The sequence below is a fragment of the Felis catus genome, chromosome A3 (assembly GCF_018350175.1).
Source record: "Felis catus isolate Fca126 chromosome A3, F.catus_Fca126_mat1.0, whole genome shotgun sequence".
Lineage (NCBI taxonomy): Eukaryota > Metazoa > Chordata > Mammalia > Carnivora > Felidae > Felis > Felis catus.
Window position 1 is genome coordinate 64,477,778 of NC_058370.1, and position 17,550 is coordinate 64,495,327.

A 17,550-nucleotide genomic window follows, 5' to 3' on the forward strand; every position below is an offset into this window, starting at 1 on the left:
GGTATTAAGGACTTTGGGGTGTGGCAACGTTCACGGGCAGGAGCAGGACAAAAATGTTCTCCATCTGTTCTGTCATTGGGATAATTGTCTGGGGTCCACATATTCTCTCTTCTACTCTTTTGTCCCCCTTCTCAGGAGAATAACATCATTTTTTTTAATGTTTTATTTATTTATATTTTTTTTCAACGTTTATTTATTTTGGGGACAGAGAGAGACAGAGCATGAACGGGGGAGGGGCAGAGAGAGAGGCAGACACAGAATCGGAAACAGGCTCCAGGCTCTGAGCCATCAGCCCAGAGCCCGACGCGGGGCTCGAACTCACGGACCGCGAGATCGTGACCTGGCTGAAGTCGGACGCTTAACCGACTGCGCCACCCAGGCGCCCCAATGTTTTATTTATTTTTGAGAGCGAGAGCTCCTACATGCGTGCAAGCAAGCGGGGGAGGGGCAGAGAGAGAGGGAGACAGAGGATCCAAAGCCGGCTCTGCACTGACAGCAGAGAGCCTGATGCGGGGCTCGAACCCAAGAGCCGTGAGATCATGACCTGAGCCGAAGTTGGATGCTTAACCGACTGAGCCGCTTGGGTGCCCCAGGAGAGTCACATTGGACGATGAATTTTTCTTGGAGCACGTTATAAGTTAGGAACTGTTCTACATACATATCGTGTATTTTATGTATTTAATCCTCACAGCAATTCTGTGAAATTGATACTACAATTACATTATTTTACAGATGAGGAACCTGAGGCACAGAGAGGTTAAGTAAACTACCCAAGGTTACTCAGCTAGGGCATGCAGTCCAACATGCTGGGAGTGGAGCCCAACGAGTCTGGTTCCAAAGCACCTGTGGTCTTAACTGCCCTACTCCACTGCCTTTCTGACTTTCCTCATAAATACGACTCCAACGCCTCTTGCTGGGGACCTTGTTCTCTCCCAAACTGTTGTTTCTACTAGAAATACCATGGAGGCTGAACTTGTTGAGCGCACTTGACTGGACTCTCCTGCAGCACATGCTTCTGTGGGGTCACTGTCTTTGCTGTCCCTCTATTTACCCATTGATTCCCTTGGGCTTTTACTTACCATTTCTTTGCCATCCTCTTTTCTGACATGTTCGGATTTCCCACTCTTTGAAGCTGGAGAGGCAGCTGGGAGAGAAAAAAAATTTAATGCTCATTAGGTGTTTCAGCTTTGCATCCAGACCCATTAGAAGAGCGTTTAGTGCTAAGGCGGTGAACATTCACTGCTCTTCCTCGGGAAGGCAGAGCCTTCTCAACCTCAGGCAGAGCGAGATGCTGGTGCCCTGCCTGCCTGAGCTTTGAGTCTGGCCCCTTGGGGAAAACATAAGACCATGGTTAATTCTGATCATAGGGGTGATTCACATTCGTTGTGAAAATCTTTGGGAAATATAAAAAAGTGCGAAGGAAACACATTGAAAGCACTTGCAACCCTGCCATCCTGGGATAACCACTAGAAACTGTCATTTCCATGCTTGTCTTTTTATTTTTAAGGAATTCACATTCATTCGTGAAGACTACATAAGTCGTCAAAATAAATGACTTCTAAGAGATGATTTTAGAAAATGCCCATACATGGACTTTAGTGGGGAGGATTATTGTTAAATGTAAAGATGTGCCGAAAGTTGGTGAAATTTAAAGTTCTTAATTTTAATCTCCAGTTTGATATTTCTAATTGCAGCAAGGAAATCATTGTGCATGTTTGAAAAGATTAGGATGGAATCAAAGAAAAAAATATAATGACCTCTGGGGTTTTTCTTTGCTCCTTGCAAGTGATTTTTTTCATTTATTTTTGCCTCGTATGGGCTGCATAAATAGTAGGTATTCAACTGATGCTTATGGATTGGCCGAGAAGAATGTTCATGTGTACAAGATTATCTACCCGAAATCCCATTAAAACTGAACTTTTAATATTTGTAATTTGATTGTTATTGTTTTTGCTCTCTTATTGTGATTGAAATGTAGTAAAATCTATTTAGGATATTTTACTGTTTATCTGGGAAGGGAGCTATAATCAACAACAAAAGAAACCCATGTGATATGACATATTACAAGTAATAATTATGTTAAGTTTGGTTCAGGTGGAAATACCTGTGCTGAACATTATTTTTAAAAGCAATTTCTTACGAGAATGATTATAGAACAGACCCCTATAATCAAAAAGTGTATCCTCTTGTGTTTTCCAGGCATCTGGCCATCTGAAGAGGTTTTGGCCTACTACTGCCTCAAGCACAGTCATATATTCAGGTACAAAGCTGCACTTAAAAAGATATTTTTTAGCCCCTTGTGGATATTGTATCTGCATGTTAACGATTGCCATGATTGCATTCTTCAAATTAAGTTGTTAGAAACATATAAAAAAGAAAGAGAGAAAGGAAGGAAAGAGGAAAAAAAGGAAGGAAGGAAGGAAGGAAGGAAGGAAGGAAGGAAGGAAGGAAGGAAGGAAGGAAGGAAGAAAAATAAAAAGAAAGGAAAAAAAGTTCATGGTGAAAACATGTTGCTTCTGAAAAAGAAATCTGAATTGCCTTTGGGTACTAATATTGCACAGCAAGCTTTTTGCTATATGTCAAAGGCTTTTGATTTCCACTCAAGGCATTTTATTTCACTTTGATTTTGGGGAAACAAAAGTGAAGCTCCAATCAATCCTTACTGATTGTGAAGGTCAAAAAAAAAAAAAGAAAAAAAGAAGAAGAAAAGAAAAGAAAGAAAAAAAAAAACAAACCACAATAAGGACATTCTTTAAACTTCTGCTAGGGAAATCATTGCAGAATATTTGATAAATATATACCCCACAGCTCTTATTTAAAGATGCCATCCCACCCCTGGTTTTAAAGGTATTTTATATACCTAACAATATGTATTTGTAAAATATAAATTACTATTACAGACTCATGCTATGGAAATAACTGTTTTCAATTGTCAGTGTGCACTATAGATTAAACCCATGGATGGGATTTAGGAAAGAGGGGGGAAAAACCTCCTTTTATTTAAAAATTCTAAAGATGTTTGGTAGACCCAGAAAATACAGGTTTTTCATTTTAATTCCCATTTAATAAAAGTCATCTAATATATACTCCCTGAATAGCCCATTATGATTCCAGACAAGTCACTAGAGATCATGGTGTGTGTTTTAACAATATGTACTTACAAGATTGGGTCAATAATATGTATTTTTTTGAAGCTCTGTGGCCCATATTTACCAACCAGTCTATAATTGCTTTGAACAACTAAATGCCCATTAAGTGCATTTCGGAATATGAACATCCTCGTTTGGCCTCTTCTCTTCCTCTTCCCCCTCTTTGCACCTCTCCCTCCCTTTCAGTTCTCTCTCTCTCTCTCTCTCTCTTTTTCTTTTCCCCTGTGGAGGTGACAAACTTCCCAACCTGGGAAGATGCAACAATCTTAAGGGTTTAAGCATATAAAATAACAGCAGGGCAGTATTGAATTTGGGCCACAAAGCTGCCCTGGGAGTCCGGCATTTGGCTCTTCTCGCTGTGCTTAAGCTTGACTGGAGCTCCAATCATCGAGCTGTGGGCCAGGGCAAGAATGTCACACGTTGAGGGCTAATATGTAGGCACAAAGGGGAAGGTGAGTGCCGAGTGCCACCCTAGACTGTCCGCTTTAACTCTGAACCGCTTTACTTTGGAGCGGCGAAGTCAGAGCCCGGTCATTACTTTAGCCCGGGTTCGCTGGCTTAACCATATTATGCCCCTGCATTGTTTATTCACTGTGTTGTGTTGGGGTCAGTTGTGATTTAAGTGTTAATTGCTAAATGCTCTTTGTGTAATTGTTCTTTATGGGGGCGGTTCGGCTTTCCAAAATGTTTCAGTTTGGTTTCCATTTTTTTTTTTCTTAAATTCCAGATTGCATTTATTTGTGTGTGTGTTGTGTGTGTGTGACTATAACATAGGTATATACACACTCATATATGTTCTTCATTTACTTGTCTAACTGTTTTTGAAGGAATGAATGTGGATTAACAGTGTTATCCTTTCCTAACAATTATCTTTCGCTACTCTAGCTAGTTTAGTTCTAAAAGACAGCGCCATTGACAAGGGAAAAAAAGGGAACCTTCTCAGATTTTTCAGCTCAGCGGTGGTAATGTTGCAGTGAACACTAATGAGGGAACCCCCACTGATTTGCCTGCTTTGTGACTTTTCTATTTCATAATTATTTTTAAAACGCAAAGCAACATGAGGTAGCCTAGTCATGTCTCTACAACTTCCTGGTAGTGCCGTTCTTACTGCAGATGGCAATTTGTTCTTGTAACATATATATCTCTCTGACCATTTTCATCTAATTTGTATGGGTTCTACCATTTCTTTTCTCTCTTTCAGGGACCTTGCTGTGTGTGAGCTAGGGGGTGGCATGACATGCTTGGCTGGGCTCATGGTAGGTCTTTTCTCAATTCCAATCCCATTCAGAGGGAGGAACAAAAGGAAAAATGTTCCAGGGCCTCCAACTGCTGGGTCAGAGAACCGTCAACAGCATCAGCTGCGGTCAAGCTGCCGGGTCTTGAGAGACCTTCTAGATTGACTTACTTTCGGATCATATTGATTTTATGGTTGCCTCGATGAGCAGAAACATTTTACCTCAGTGTAGTCAATATCGCTTGTTGTGACATTCCAGGCCTCGCGCAGTCTTTCTTTGCCATAGCGAAAGCATTTTTTTTTTTTTTTTTTTCAGATTATAGTCCCATTTGCTAAGATACAGGAATAGCCCGGCGAATCACAGTTGGAGCACCATGATATAGCTGCTAATGTTTTGCCTGCATTATTACACCAACAAACATGATCCAGAGCGCTCAGTAATTAGATTCTTTTGAATTAGATTGGCCATTCAGGAACGTCGTTCCCCATTCTCTGGGTTCTGAGTCATGTATTCAGGAGATATTATGTAGCAGCACAGTGCATTAGACAAGTTTTTATGTCTCTACAAATAAAAGCATATTGTTACACTGATTGGCATTTGACAAACCTGTCGCTCTTACACAATGTGTCGAGGTTACAGCCCAATGTGCGAGCATGTCAAAGCTCACAAAAAAATTACCCTCACAAAGCCATCTGCCTGCAATGCAAAGTTATATGAAGGGCATCAGGCAGTCAGACAGAAGCGAGCTGAAAGGCAGAGTGACAGACAGCCTTGTATGATGGCTCTACTAGATAAACAGAAGCCCACAAATGAAAGCCTCTCAGAATACCATCATCCGCTGTCACAATGCAATTACCGAACAGAATGATAGCAAGATAGAGGCTCCCGCAAATGGAATGATAAAAGTATTGACTGATTTGATTGAATGATTAAAATAATGCAGACATAAAATGGAAAAAGATTGAAGATTGTTACAGAGGAATAGGTGAGGAAGCATGATACTGAAGGCTTGTCATTCCTGTCTTCACTTCCACACAGACAAGCATATTTGCTCATTGTTTGCTGTGCTCTTTTTTTTTTTTTTCAGGTTGCTATTTCTGCAGATGTCAAAGAAGTTCTGTTAACTGATGGGAATGAAAAGGCCATCAGAAGTATCCTTATTCAGATAGAAAACGGGTTTGTTGTGCTCATTCCCTTTTCCCGGCTGAGTAACAATTGATATAAAGAAAGACAGCATGGGGTATTAAAAGAGAATTCCCCCCACACACATGATAAGTAATTAAGAAAAAGTAGAGATATATGGGATTCATTGGATACGACTGTTTTTTTTTTTCTTTTATCTCGGTAGATTTTTACAGTCACTTCTTGTTAAAGGAGCCTATGATTTGTGGACCTCTCAAGGCAATAAGAGCATTTGTTTCATAATAATTTCCAGGCATTCTTGTCCTTTTATTTCCACGGAAGTTTCCCAGAATAAAAGAAACAACTGAATATTTATTATATTGGATATTGCTTGCAAAAATTAACATCCAGCTTCATGTTCATTATGACCTTTCTTGCGTTTGATACTGAACGTTATGTGCTAAGTAGCACGGTACCTACTCTCATTGCTAAGGGGTTACCTGTATCTCCCCATTGGAAACAGCTATCAGTCTTTCATTATTTCCTCTTATTTAGGATTATAAAAGCTCTCTCTTTTTTTTTCTGCTATGATGTTACAGTTCAAACCCCATTATATTAGATTATGCTTTACCAATATGTACACAGAGTTCGTGAAAATTGAACTGTACTTTAACTAAGAAAGCAAGCATAATTTGTGGCTACTTTAGCAATCGAGCTGACTTGTTCAGGAGCAGTTAACAGCCGTTAGAAATTGAGAGGCGAAGTGGAAGGTATATTTGCTTTGGATTTTTTTGGTGTGCCTTACATTTGCATCATGAAGGAGGCAATCTACTTACGTGAATTCTAGACCCCTAAAATGCCAAAGCACTTTTGATTTTTGTGGCCTCTTACATAAAGCCTGTTTTCGATTTTCTTTTTCTACCCCTGCTATGTAATTTTTTTTTTTTAAACAAAACTTGCAGCAGCTCTATCAGGCTGCTCGAACAGGAGAAAGGGGATGTAAGAAGCACAGTAGCTAATATTGTTCCGCAGCACCTTCTGTGCTCTACAGAGCCCCACCCAGCTAATTGCTTGACAGACTTAAAAAAAAAAAAAAAAAAAAAATTCGGGAAGGAAAAACAGCCAATCACAATCTTGGCCTTTCACACAAGGGAAAGAGATCACAAAAGGTGCTTCCTTTTTTAAGATGCAGGATTTTAATCATGATCTTCAGACTGTCGCAAGTTTCTCAAAATATCCCCGGAGATGAGCCTGTGCTGTTTCATTCACTCTGCTTTATTCTGAGTTATGCCTTGCACTGTATCATTTCACTGTGCTCCTCCTTCGCATGTCAGGGAACACAGACAGTGAGATGAAGTCAGGTATGCTGGCTCAGCCCCAGTGGATGTTCCCCCACCCCCCTTGGGGGTGGGGGTGGGGAAAGGAGGATTATTGGACAAGAGAGGGTCAATTTAGCCACAGAAACTTTCAGGTTGGGCCCGGCAACCCAAGGTTTTCCTCCCAAGTCAGCAGGTGCCTCATTTAATAGCGTCAGAAACAAATTCGAACTTCTATCAAACTATAGGAACATCTGTAGTCAGCATGTAAATTTAATCGTGCTAAAATTATTATAGAGCTAAAGTACAGAGCTTCCAAAGAAGGGAAGCAATGCTAATGTCATTAATTAACACACCTTTGCTTTAAACAGCAAAGATGCCATGCCAGCTCTTGAAACCGGAGAGGAAAAATCTTAGATTCTGTATTCACTCTGCTGGCCTTTCAAGGAAATGATTGGTACAGCCCCCTCCCAAGAAAATGGATTTTTAACATTTGGTCCTCAGAAGCTCAGCCCTGAGAGTGCTTTATTGTGCTGGGTTTTACAATGGGTTTAATATAGCGGGGTGCCAAAGGGCAGGAGGGGAAGAACTTTACAATGTAGATAAAGTAGGTCCTTTCAGGATGCAGACCAAAACTCGTAGTGTGTTTTATTTCATCTCTCAGGACTTTCCTGATGGAGTTCAGTTTTTATCATGCAGCTGTTCTGTGTGTGTGCCTTTTTCTTTTGTAACTAGATCTAATTTTTTTTTAATTAAGAGAAAAAAGCATGCATAAAGCCTTAAAAATTGGCAATGTGTTTCTCCTGCTTTTAATACCGATGTTATTCTCGATTTGCTAACAGAGCTTACAATTGGCATTCGTTGTAAGCTGTTTTCCTGAATAGGGTTAATATGAATGAAATTTTTTTTTCTATTTGTGTGCCCACTTTCTGTGAGAATAACTAATTTACTGAATCACATACTGTTGATGCATATAGATCGAAACAAATTCATTTAAAAATTACTGTTTACATCTTTCCTTTAAAATTTTAGGAAGCCTAAATTATATACCAGTTGTAGGATATTATCCAAAAATTACTTTCTAAAAAGTAAAAGTGGATGTCAACAAAAAAAGGGGGGGGGAGAAACATTGCCAGAAGCCAGGAAATCTCTAAGCAAAGCTGCTAATTATTCTTAATGGGCAAGATGAGCACATTAAGAAACAAATGAATACATCAGTGAAATGTAATTGAAAATCGACCTGGCAATCGCACATCACATCTGAGTATTGGCCTGTATATTATTCTCATCATTTTAAAAATTATTTTTGTTGTTCTTGCATCTGAATTTAATGAATCCAACTGAATCTTACTTTCCAGACTCTTAGGCTTATAAGGTTCTAGTTTTTACCTTTAAAAAAAAAAAAAAACACAGCATGTTTTGATATTTCCTTTTTATCTTCTGTTATTTCTATTTTTTAACATGTAATGAATGGATGACTTCTGAATCTTTATTTCATAGAAGCATGTCAACCAGTTGTGAGGTTATTTATAATCTTCCCTAAGATGTATCAAATGGATTGGCTATGTCTTTCGGAGCTCTTTCCCTTGACCCTGGAAAGCTAGATGTTGATTTGAGATCTACTAAACAGAGATATCTGAAAAGAGATTAAGACTTGAGGTATAAGTGAATGTTGTAAGTCCTAAATATTTTCTTAGACTCGTGGGTACGTGCCCCTCAGGTTCTCCTTGGTCCTTAAACTGCATTGCTGGGTCTAACCCAGAGCCCCTCTACCTGAGAGCTCCCCCTCCTTACAGATGCCATGTGTATCTGCACCCAAAGAGAACAAGAGATAAATTAGAAATGGGATCCTTTGGTTCGTCCACTTCTCAAATTTACCTAAAATAGTTTGAAATGCGTTCCCTCTGCTTTGGCGTGGCCCTTTTGGTGTAATAAAGAAAGAAATCTCTCGGTGCCTACAGATAATAATTACTCACTAAAGTTCATAGCTGGTGATGACAATGACAGAAGAATAGGGGAGGGAAGCGATATACTGAATTACTGTCGATGCTAAGCCTCTTCCAAATCATCATGAATAAAAGTACAACACCCAGAAGTGAGGAGCCCTCTCTGGTATACTCACTAATTCCCCTAACACAAGCACCCTGCCTTGATCCATCCTTAGGAAACATCAAGTGTATTATCTGCGGACTGTGGAAGTGCTTGTTGACCCATTTCTTGTGCTCCTGACTCAGGCGTCTTATTCCCCCAGCATGCACAGTCCAGACCATGATCTCGAGCTCAGGGTCCACCAAAAATTGGTAAATCTCCTGTGCATTTTAAAGGCGCTACCCCTGGCTTAACATTATTTATTAGCAGAATCCCTGACTTGAGGAATTAATAAATTCAGCTTCATGTAGACTGCGCAGCCTGTGCTGCGGATGGCTGAGACCTTGGGAATGCCACGCCATCGTCCTGTGTTCAGGTCTCTTCCTCTAATAGCTGTGCCAACTGCACTTCTGTTTGGTGGCTGAGTCATTAATGGATTCCATGTGCCTCATACCGGGTAGGAGCTCAATAAATGGCTTTGGAAATTCAATTTAAATTAAGTAATAAATTAATCTAAGTAATTAATTAAAACTAACCCAACCACTATTAATTGCACGCCATTTCAGGTGCTAAAGACATAGCAGTGGACAAGACAAACCAAGTGCCTGTTCTTATGGGACTCGGACTGTGCCTTGGCTGGAGCACATTTATACATAGGAAAGACATTGAAAATCTGCAGGGCAGAAATTCTTTGATTCCTCCCAGTTATTTAAATTCTACAATATAGGGGCTTCAGGGTAGCTCTGTCGGTAAAGCATCCTACTTCGGCTTAGGTCATGATCTCACGGTTCACGAGTTCAAGCCCCACGTCCGGCTCTGGGTTGACAGCTCAGAGCCTGGAGCCTGTGTCAGATTCTGTGTCTCACTCCCTCCCTGCCCCACCCCCCAGCTCGTGCTCTGTCTCTCTGTCTCTGTCTCTCTCAAAAATTAAACAAAAATAAAATAAACAATAATTGTAGAAATAAATTAATATTTATAATTAATATTTATAATTTATAAATAAATGTGAATAAATTGATATTTATAATATATTATGAGAAAATAAATATAAATAAATATTAAATATAAATAAATAAATAAAAATTTTAAATGTTTGTTTATTTTTGAGAGACAGAGAGACAAAGTGTGAGCAAGTGAGGGGCAGAGAGAGAGGGAGACGCAGAACCCGAAGCAGGCTCCAGGCTCTGAGCTGTCAGCACAGAGCCCAATGTGGGGCTTGAACTCGTGAACCGCGATATCATGACCTGGGCCCTAGCCGAACGCTTAACCAACTGAGCCACCCAGGCGCCCCTGCTAATTATAATCAACATTAAAAATTTTTTTTAAATAAACAAATTCTACAATATAAACGTTAACCTAATTAGTTCTGAGTGGCAGGGAGAGAAAATAAAGCCTAACTGCCAAACCTCATTTTAGTTACTCACCAGCCTCTTCGTCCTTCCAAAGCTTTTGCCTGAACTCTTGAAAAAGATAATGAATTGGCATGAATTAGGCAATGTGTCAGGCTCATCCTATGGAGTACTCCATTAAGCCTATAAAATTAAATAAATTAATTTATTATTTATTAGCAGAATCATTATTCCTATTTTTGAGGTGGAGCTCAGAGAGGCTAATTTACCGAAGTTCACACAGCCGTTAAGTATCAACATCAGCTTAGAAGCCAGCCAGGTTCATTTGGCTTCAAAGCTTCCCTCCCCCCGCCCCCATTAAACCATTCTGTTTCACCAAAACCTAGAATGGTTTGCTGAGTGTCATCTTACATTTTCCTCAGCACCCTCAGTAAGAAAAGGCCTCTCATCCAAAAACATAACAGTTGACACTGCTAACAGAGTTCAAAGCATCTCCTGTCATCCTCTCAATTCCTTTGATAACAACCACATTTAAGAATGTTTTGCAGCCTTTAAACTGGCAAATATTGCCACATCAAGCATTTTTAAAAACCAGTGATCAAAATGAACAGGATTTATATTATAACTTCATGGTTTTCGACCCTCACCTTGGATGGTCCAGTGAAAATAAAGGTAACATAAACTCAGAAAGTAATGCTTTCTGAATCACAATGTTTGTTTTATTATTTTATGTTATTTTTTAAAGTAGGCTTTACAGCCAGTGTGGGGCCCAACATGGGGCTTGAACTCACAACCCTAAGGCGAGGACCTGAACTGAGATCAAGAGTTGGATGCTTAGCCTACTGAGCCACGCAGGCTCTTATATATACATATATCTATATATATATATGGTTTGGATTTCCTTTGTTACTCTGAAGTGACACTAAAAAATGATAAAATTTATTATTAGATACATGCCAACCAGAGGAACCACCTCAAAATCTGACCTAAAGTGAAGGTTGGGGGGAGCAGAATATCAGAATGTATCTCTTAAGATATTTAAATACACTACTGCCATTTGTTTTTCTCTTTGGACTTGTTTTAATATAAAAACACCTCCTAGGGACGCCTGGGTGGCTCAGTCGGCTAAGCGTCAGACTTCAGCTCAGGTCACGATCTCACAGTTCGTGGGTTCGAGCCCCGCGTCGGGCTCTGTGCTGACAGCTCAGAGCCTGGAGCCTGTTTCAGATCCTGTCTCCCTCTCTCTCTCTGACCCTCCCCCGTTCATGCTCTATCTCTCTCTGTCTCAAAAATAAATAAGCGTTAAAAAAATTTTTTTTTAAATAAAAATAAAAACACCTCCTAAACCATAAAACATATTTCCTTCCCAGTTCTAAAAATAAAGCAGCCCAAATACTGCTGTGAATTTTTTTCATTATATATAAAAAAAAAAAAAAAGCACCTCCAGAATTACAAATACGTACACTTGCTTCAACCTGACCACCCAGTGCCACAGGTTTATAAATTGTATAAAAGCGTAGAGCGTTAAGATGTTTACTAAAAATTATTAATAGGTTTTCAGGCTTATGTAATTTAACTTCCCTGTGACTATTTTATAAGAAGTATTACCTCCACTAACAAAATAATATGTTTGGCTTGATAGATTAGTCATGTACTCATACGACGCTACAGGTGAACCAGGCACATTGTTGCATGTGGTGGGATGTCATGGAAACATCGAGAAGGGTGTGGCCGGCGTGTGGGGGAGCATAACCAAAAAACAGTTGTCAGTTGATTCTTCACTAATTTTGGTCTTCTCAGAATAAAGATGTCAGCTGTCCTTTCTTACAAGACAATTCGTTTAGAAGACTTTCCTGAAATACTTTCTTCCTGAAATAGACAGAACTGTAGGCCGATGTGTCATTTTAGTTAATCAAAACAAGTAGGCAAATTAGTCTCTTTTATTTTTTTAATGAATGTAATTTAACGGTATTTAATTTGCATACAGGAAAGTTCACCCAGAAAAAAAAAAAGTCTCCATATAATGCACTTTTGTAAACCTCCACAAAGCCCTTCATTAGGAGACCTAATTGATTTTTCCTACCCACTCCTGGGGGGGAGAAAGCTATCACAGTACCTGCTTATTCACTCAGAGAAGAAATGGGTGTGCCTGATGTTTCAAGCAGAGATTTGGGCTAAAAAGTCCTGTGGCTCTGTTCTTACGGGGAGATCTTGGCCAATGCTTGTTTGGAGCATTCAGGAAATCTGTTTTTCTATAATATAAAAAAAAAAAAAAGGAAATCTGTTTTTCTGAGCAATAGGGGAACATCGCTTGTCTGCTTGGTGTCCTCCCCATGGGCCCAATTTAGTTCAGCTTGCAGCCTTCAGTGGAATTATTTTATTTCTTGCTTATTTAAACCTGCCTTGATCCGAAAGAGGGACTTGGAGGCTTTTTACAGTGACGCATAGGATATACCATATGAAATAAATGAGAAAGTGAGGATTATTGAAATCAGAAAGCCAGGAAAATATGATGAAGCCAGGATGAGAGGTCAGTACAGAAAACACATACCATAAGAGCTCTTGTGGTTGATAGAGTTTGGTCATCCGTTTGGCTCTGGACAAACGGCTCTGTGCTTTGCACAGGGACCAGAGCAAGAAGAGAAACGAGGACAGTTGTAAGATTTATAGCGCCCGGAAGTTGAAGCAAAAAGGGTTGATCTCAAGTCTAGCCTTGCCCCGGTGTTGGAATGTGACATGATTTTTCCCACGGGCCCTCATCAAGATGGCGCTGTGTGATGTAATGGACTAGCTCCTCAAAACATCTCTTCGAGAAATACGGCTTTTCTCGTACAAGCCCTTATGTGCCAGCAGATGGCCAAAGGCCGCGGCATGAGTCTGTAAAGCCCGTTCTTCAAGGGGCCTTTCCCTGGACTGGCTTTCTTCTTTAGTAATTTGTTTTCTCTCAAAGGCTCTCCAAGCTTTTCTGTCTTTCGCCTCTCACTTCCTCCCAAGCCCTTCCCTGCTGCTCGTCCCCATACTCTCTGCTAGCGTTTACGAGATTGGAAATTCTTCAACCTGGAGAGTCTCCGAAAACTGCCTTTGCCCTCCCCACTGACTGAAAGAGGCTTGCCTTGGGGCTTGTAGCTCGTTGAAGCAAGTGGGGCATGGTGCCCACGCAGGAGTCATCTACACCCACCAGCACTCATAGCCCTGGGCCTTGCCAGCATGCTCCCTGAATGTCCATTTCACGGGTGACAAAACTGCAGCCCAGCAAGTCCAGAGAGCTTGCCTGTGGCAAGCAGTTCAACATTGGTGGTAGAGCCAGGGCTAGACCCTTCTTCTCCTACAACTCTTCTCTTTTCACCGTGCTGATTCCATGTACAGTAAGAAGATCGTCGTGTTTGTGGACCTTTTGGTTTGGTTTTGTTTTGAGTCAGTTGACAGTCTCTGCAGAAGCTTTCTTAACTGTGTCCTTCAGACGTGAGAGACATCATCACAAGGAATCAGAAGGCTGGTGTGTTTAAAACTCGGAAAATATCAAGCGGGTAAGATACCCTTCTGCATTAAAACACTCTGGTGTTCTCACTACGAGGGATGATTATTAAAAATAATAATAGCTAACATTTGCTGAGCATTTACTGTGGGTCAGGCCCTGTTCTAAGCACTTTAAAAGTATCTCATTTAATGTTGAAAGGAACTTGTAATGAGGCAGACGGACATTTTCATTATCTTCAGTTCATAAACGAGGAAACCTGAAGTGTATTGAACCCTGGGTTGAGAATGATTTAAGGGTTGAGAGTGTACAGGATGAGGCTGGGGAGGTCCCTCGTGAGACCTCCTTATGAAGGCTCTGTTCCTAGGGGCAGTCTTGCTCCCAGGGGCTTTTTCATTGTCCTGACCTGGGGAGAGGATTGCTACTGACATCTGGTAGACAGAGGCCAGGGATGCTGTTAAACATCCTGCAATGCACAAGACGGGCCCCTTTGAGAAACCTCGCTCCATTCATGATCGTAAAATGGGCTAGGTGTCCTTTCCCTTTCAGCTTCTGTTGATTCCTATTCAAACTTAGAGAAATGCCTCCCCTCAACCAAAACAATAGTGCTTTCTGTGATGCTACATTTCCTTTTGCCCTGATGATAGGAACCAGAAGAGTGAGTAATCATCGTTCAGTACTTTTCCCATGAAATGTCTGTATTTGTGCATTTTTCATGCATAGGTCAAACCCCAGACATTAGAAGAACAGTCTGATTTTTAACTAACTGTTTATTTATTACTCTTAACCTGTCACCCTTTGATATTTTGAGTTTTCTCTGTGTTGAAGATGCTTTCCCACCCAAACTGCTCAGTTTGGGGGTGTGGGAGGGAGATGAGTGAACAGCAACAACGCTTAAAACCTACGGTGGTCAACACATTGGGACGAGGCCATGGAATAGCAATAATTATTTTTCTCTCCTGTCAGCTGGTGAAGATAATGGAGTGTCCACGTATGTGTTTTGAAATTTCGCAGTAGAATGTCAGAGTGGGCTGGTGGCACAGGGGACAATGTGCTCTGTGTTCCTCATATAAATAACAAACCCTTTCTGTTTCCCAGAAAGCCTCAGGCAGGTCAGGATAAAGAGCAATCTGTTACCTGTGTATCCTTCATTCTTAGGACAGCCTTCACTCCGCGGTGTAGACTGCCCTACCCTTCTGGGAAGGCCTTCTTTAGGGACGTGATTTGCAACCTGGTCTTTTAGTTATCAATCAAAAGCACATTTTCTATGTTGTCCTCATTTACATTTATTTAATGCTTAAGGTCATTTGTGACCATTTGAGTGTATTTCAGCATATGGAATCAGGGAATAATAGATTTCAGCATCATGCTGTGAAGTGAGATTGTGTTTTTACAAGACATAATGTTGTTTACTGGGTGTTAATAATCACTAATTAATAAACATATCTACATTTCTAAAATGTGCCATTTTGAGGAATAAAAATGTCAAGTGTTTAACTTATGAAGTGCAGCAGAATTTGCTGTCATCTTTTCATAAAATAATTGTTACAGAAAGAAGCAAAATGTCGTTATTCAACACAGGACGTATCCAAAATGGCCTTTGTTTCTATTTACCTGTTATTAAAAATGCGATCTCTAAATATGTTGTTCTGATATGTACCTGGACATATAACATGGCAATAGTCTTATAGGAACCTCCCAAGGTGAGAGATTTGGGTTTTTTGTCTTTATCTTCTATTCATTGTGGTCAGTTTTTTCTCTTCTGACCTCTGCAGGCATTTTGTCCAAAGTCTACTAAAAACACTTTGCCAGATAACCGGCGGATGAGTCAGACCTTGAAATGCCTTGATCTCATATTCAGAAGCTACTTGACCACTTAACCTTCCAGAAGCTAAGAGGGAACTGCCAACCAGTGATGTAGTAATCAGCATTTCCCTTCTCTCCACTGCTTTCCCACCCATAGCCAGTACAATATGATGAGCACATTAGTTCCATGCGAGAAGAAATAAAAGGAAACTGTTCACAAAAGAGCTAAGATATAGTTCAATGTTCTTTTTTATTGCCTCAATGCCTATGCAGAATTTCTCCTCCAAATTGGAGGTGTGGGATAACAGTAGCGACAGATAACTAAGAAGTATTTACCATAGCTACAAAGCCCACCTGTGAGCCCAATATTTCTGCTATTGAAAAGCACTTCAAAGCTTGACATGAAGTTTGGAACAGCCGAGAGTTTCCTGTGACTTCATTCGCAAAGGAGATGTAACAGCAGAAAGGTGTATCAGGGTATGAGGACACGGGGCCTAGGAAATGGTGTGTTTTTAGAAAGGAGCGGGAAACTGCCCAGAAATGACAACGGCACCCCAAGCTCCCCTTCCGGCTGCTCCAACAGCATGCTCAGTGACCATCAGCCTCCTCTTGCCTCTCAGCCAGGACAGACGCGGGTGCCTGTGGGGCCCCACATTTTGAGGGCTCTCTTCAGGAGAATGAACTTGATGACGTCTTTGGCAAATTTTACAGAAGCATTTGACCGTAGTGACACATCACTGGGGCGCCTCATGTGCTTGGAAGGAGCCTGTGCAAGTAAGGGACCCAGACACTTAAGCTCCACTAGCTTCACAACGAACCCACCCCTGCTCTCCTAAACATCACCACCCTTGCCTCGAATAACGCCCCTCCTTTAATAACGGACTTTCTCACTCCCCCTGTTCCATTCTAATCCCAGTCTAATTGTTGCGTAGTGAGACAGACATATCTGTGGAGGCCCGGGAGCTTTAGCCCCGGTGAAGGAAGATCTAGGATGCCCATTGATGAAGCGTTATATCCGTTTCATCTCACAGATCTTAATACAGTCATTTGATGGTTCACGTGTTTGTCCATCCATGTAGCCATCCACTCATTTAACTGATAGGTCCAAGGCATTCTGCCTTTGAGAATATAAATACGGAGTTAGCGAGAGTAACTTGTGAACAAAGGAAACTGTGCTGCTAAATATAGCCGGAGAGTGGTGGAAAGAGCAGGGATATTTACGGCTTCTCAATTGTTAGGTTTATCTGAAGCTGTCTTCAAAACCTTGACTGTCTCATAAAAAAGCATTTGGAGCTTTTGACGTCTACATATTTCTGGGTGTTCTAGAATTAGTGAATGGCGTCATTCTCTGGTTAATATTAGTTAACAGTTACAGTATTTTTAAAAATCTATTAAATATACCCTGCTGTGATATTAAAAGTAAGTTTCTACCGAAGAAAAGAGTTTATCTTTGTGCGAAAATTGCTGGCGAATTTAGGCCTGTGACTTGTATTATTCTTTGATAAACCATTAATTTTAGTAAACTATGGAACTTATTATAACATTTAAGACTTCTTTATAACCCAAATTTCACCTTTATGTGGGCCCCCAGGACTGGCTATTGGCCCCATTGCCCTACTGCTTTTTAAGATTTATGTCTTTTCTGAGGCTCATTTCCTTTTAAAGGTTAAATCAAGGGTGTGAAAAATGATTCTGAAAGTGTAAATGTCCACCAAGCGGGATCCAGTTGCTGATTTTTCTAGGCCTTCTGCAGCCTGCCCTCACTTCCTTCACTCTCCTCATTCAGTCTAGCGCCCTCTGCTTCCCCAGCATATGCCTTCTCCCTTGGCCCTCTCCAGGGGCCTCTTCTCCCATGGCCTTCTCCTGTGGCCTTCTCCCATGGCCACCCAGGCCTCTGCACTCTCTGGACACATTTGGTCTTTCCCATCACTGGCCTTAACCAGTCCTATTCCCTTCCCCCTCGTCCTTCTAAATTCTTCCTTGTAGGATGGCCTAATTATCATTTATCCT

General features: G+C 40.8%; 1 protein-coding gene across 7 annotated transcripts in view; it reads left to right on the forward strand.

Moving 5' to 3' along the window:
* CAMKMT (calmodulin-lysine N-methyltransferase) overlaps positions 1 to 17,550 on the forward strand; it is a 411,885-nt gene that overhangs the window by 344,305 nt on the left and 50,030 nt on the right. For 5 of the 7 annotated variants that reach the window (XM_011281035.4, XM_019827134.3, XM_011281037.4 and 2 more), the window contains exons 4-7: positions 2,200 to 2,260; positions 4,351 to 4,405; positions 5,472 to 5,535; positions 13,720 to 13,786. In XM_011281035.4, the coding sequence (XP_011279337.3) occupies positions 2,200 to 2,260; positions 4,351 to 4,405; positions 5,472 to 5,535; positions 13,720 to 13,786 (247 nt within the window). Of the gene's footprint in view, positions 1 to 2,199; positions 2,261 to 4,350; positions 4,406 to 5,471; positions 5,561 to 13,719; positions 13,787 to 17,550 lie in introns of all 7 variants that reach the window. The other 2 variants (XM_045054167.1, XM_011281038.4) reach the window with 2 other exon arrangements.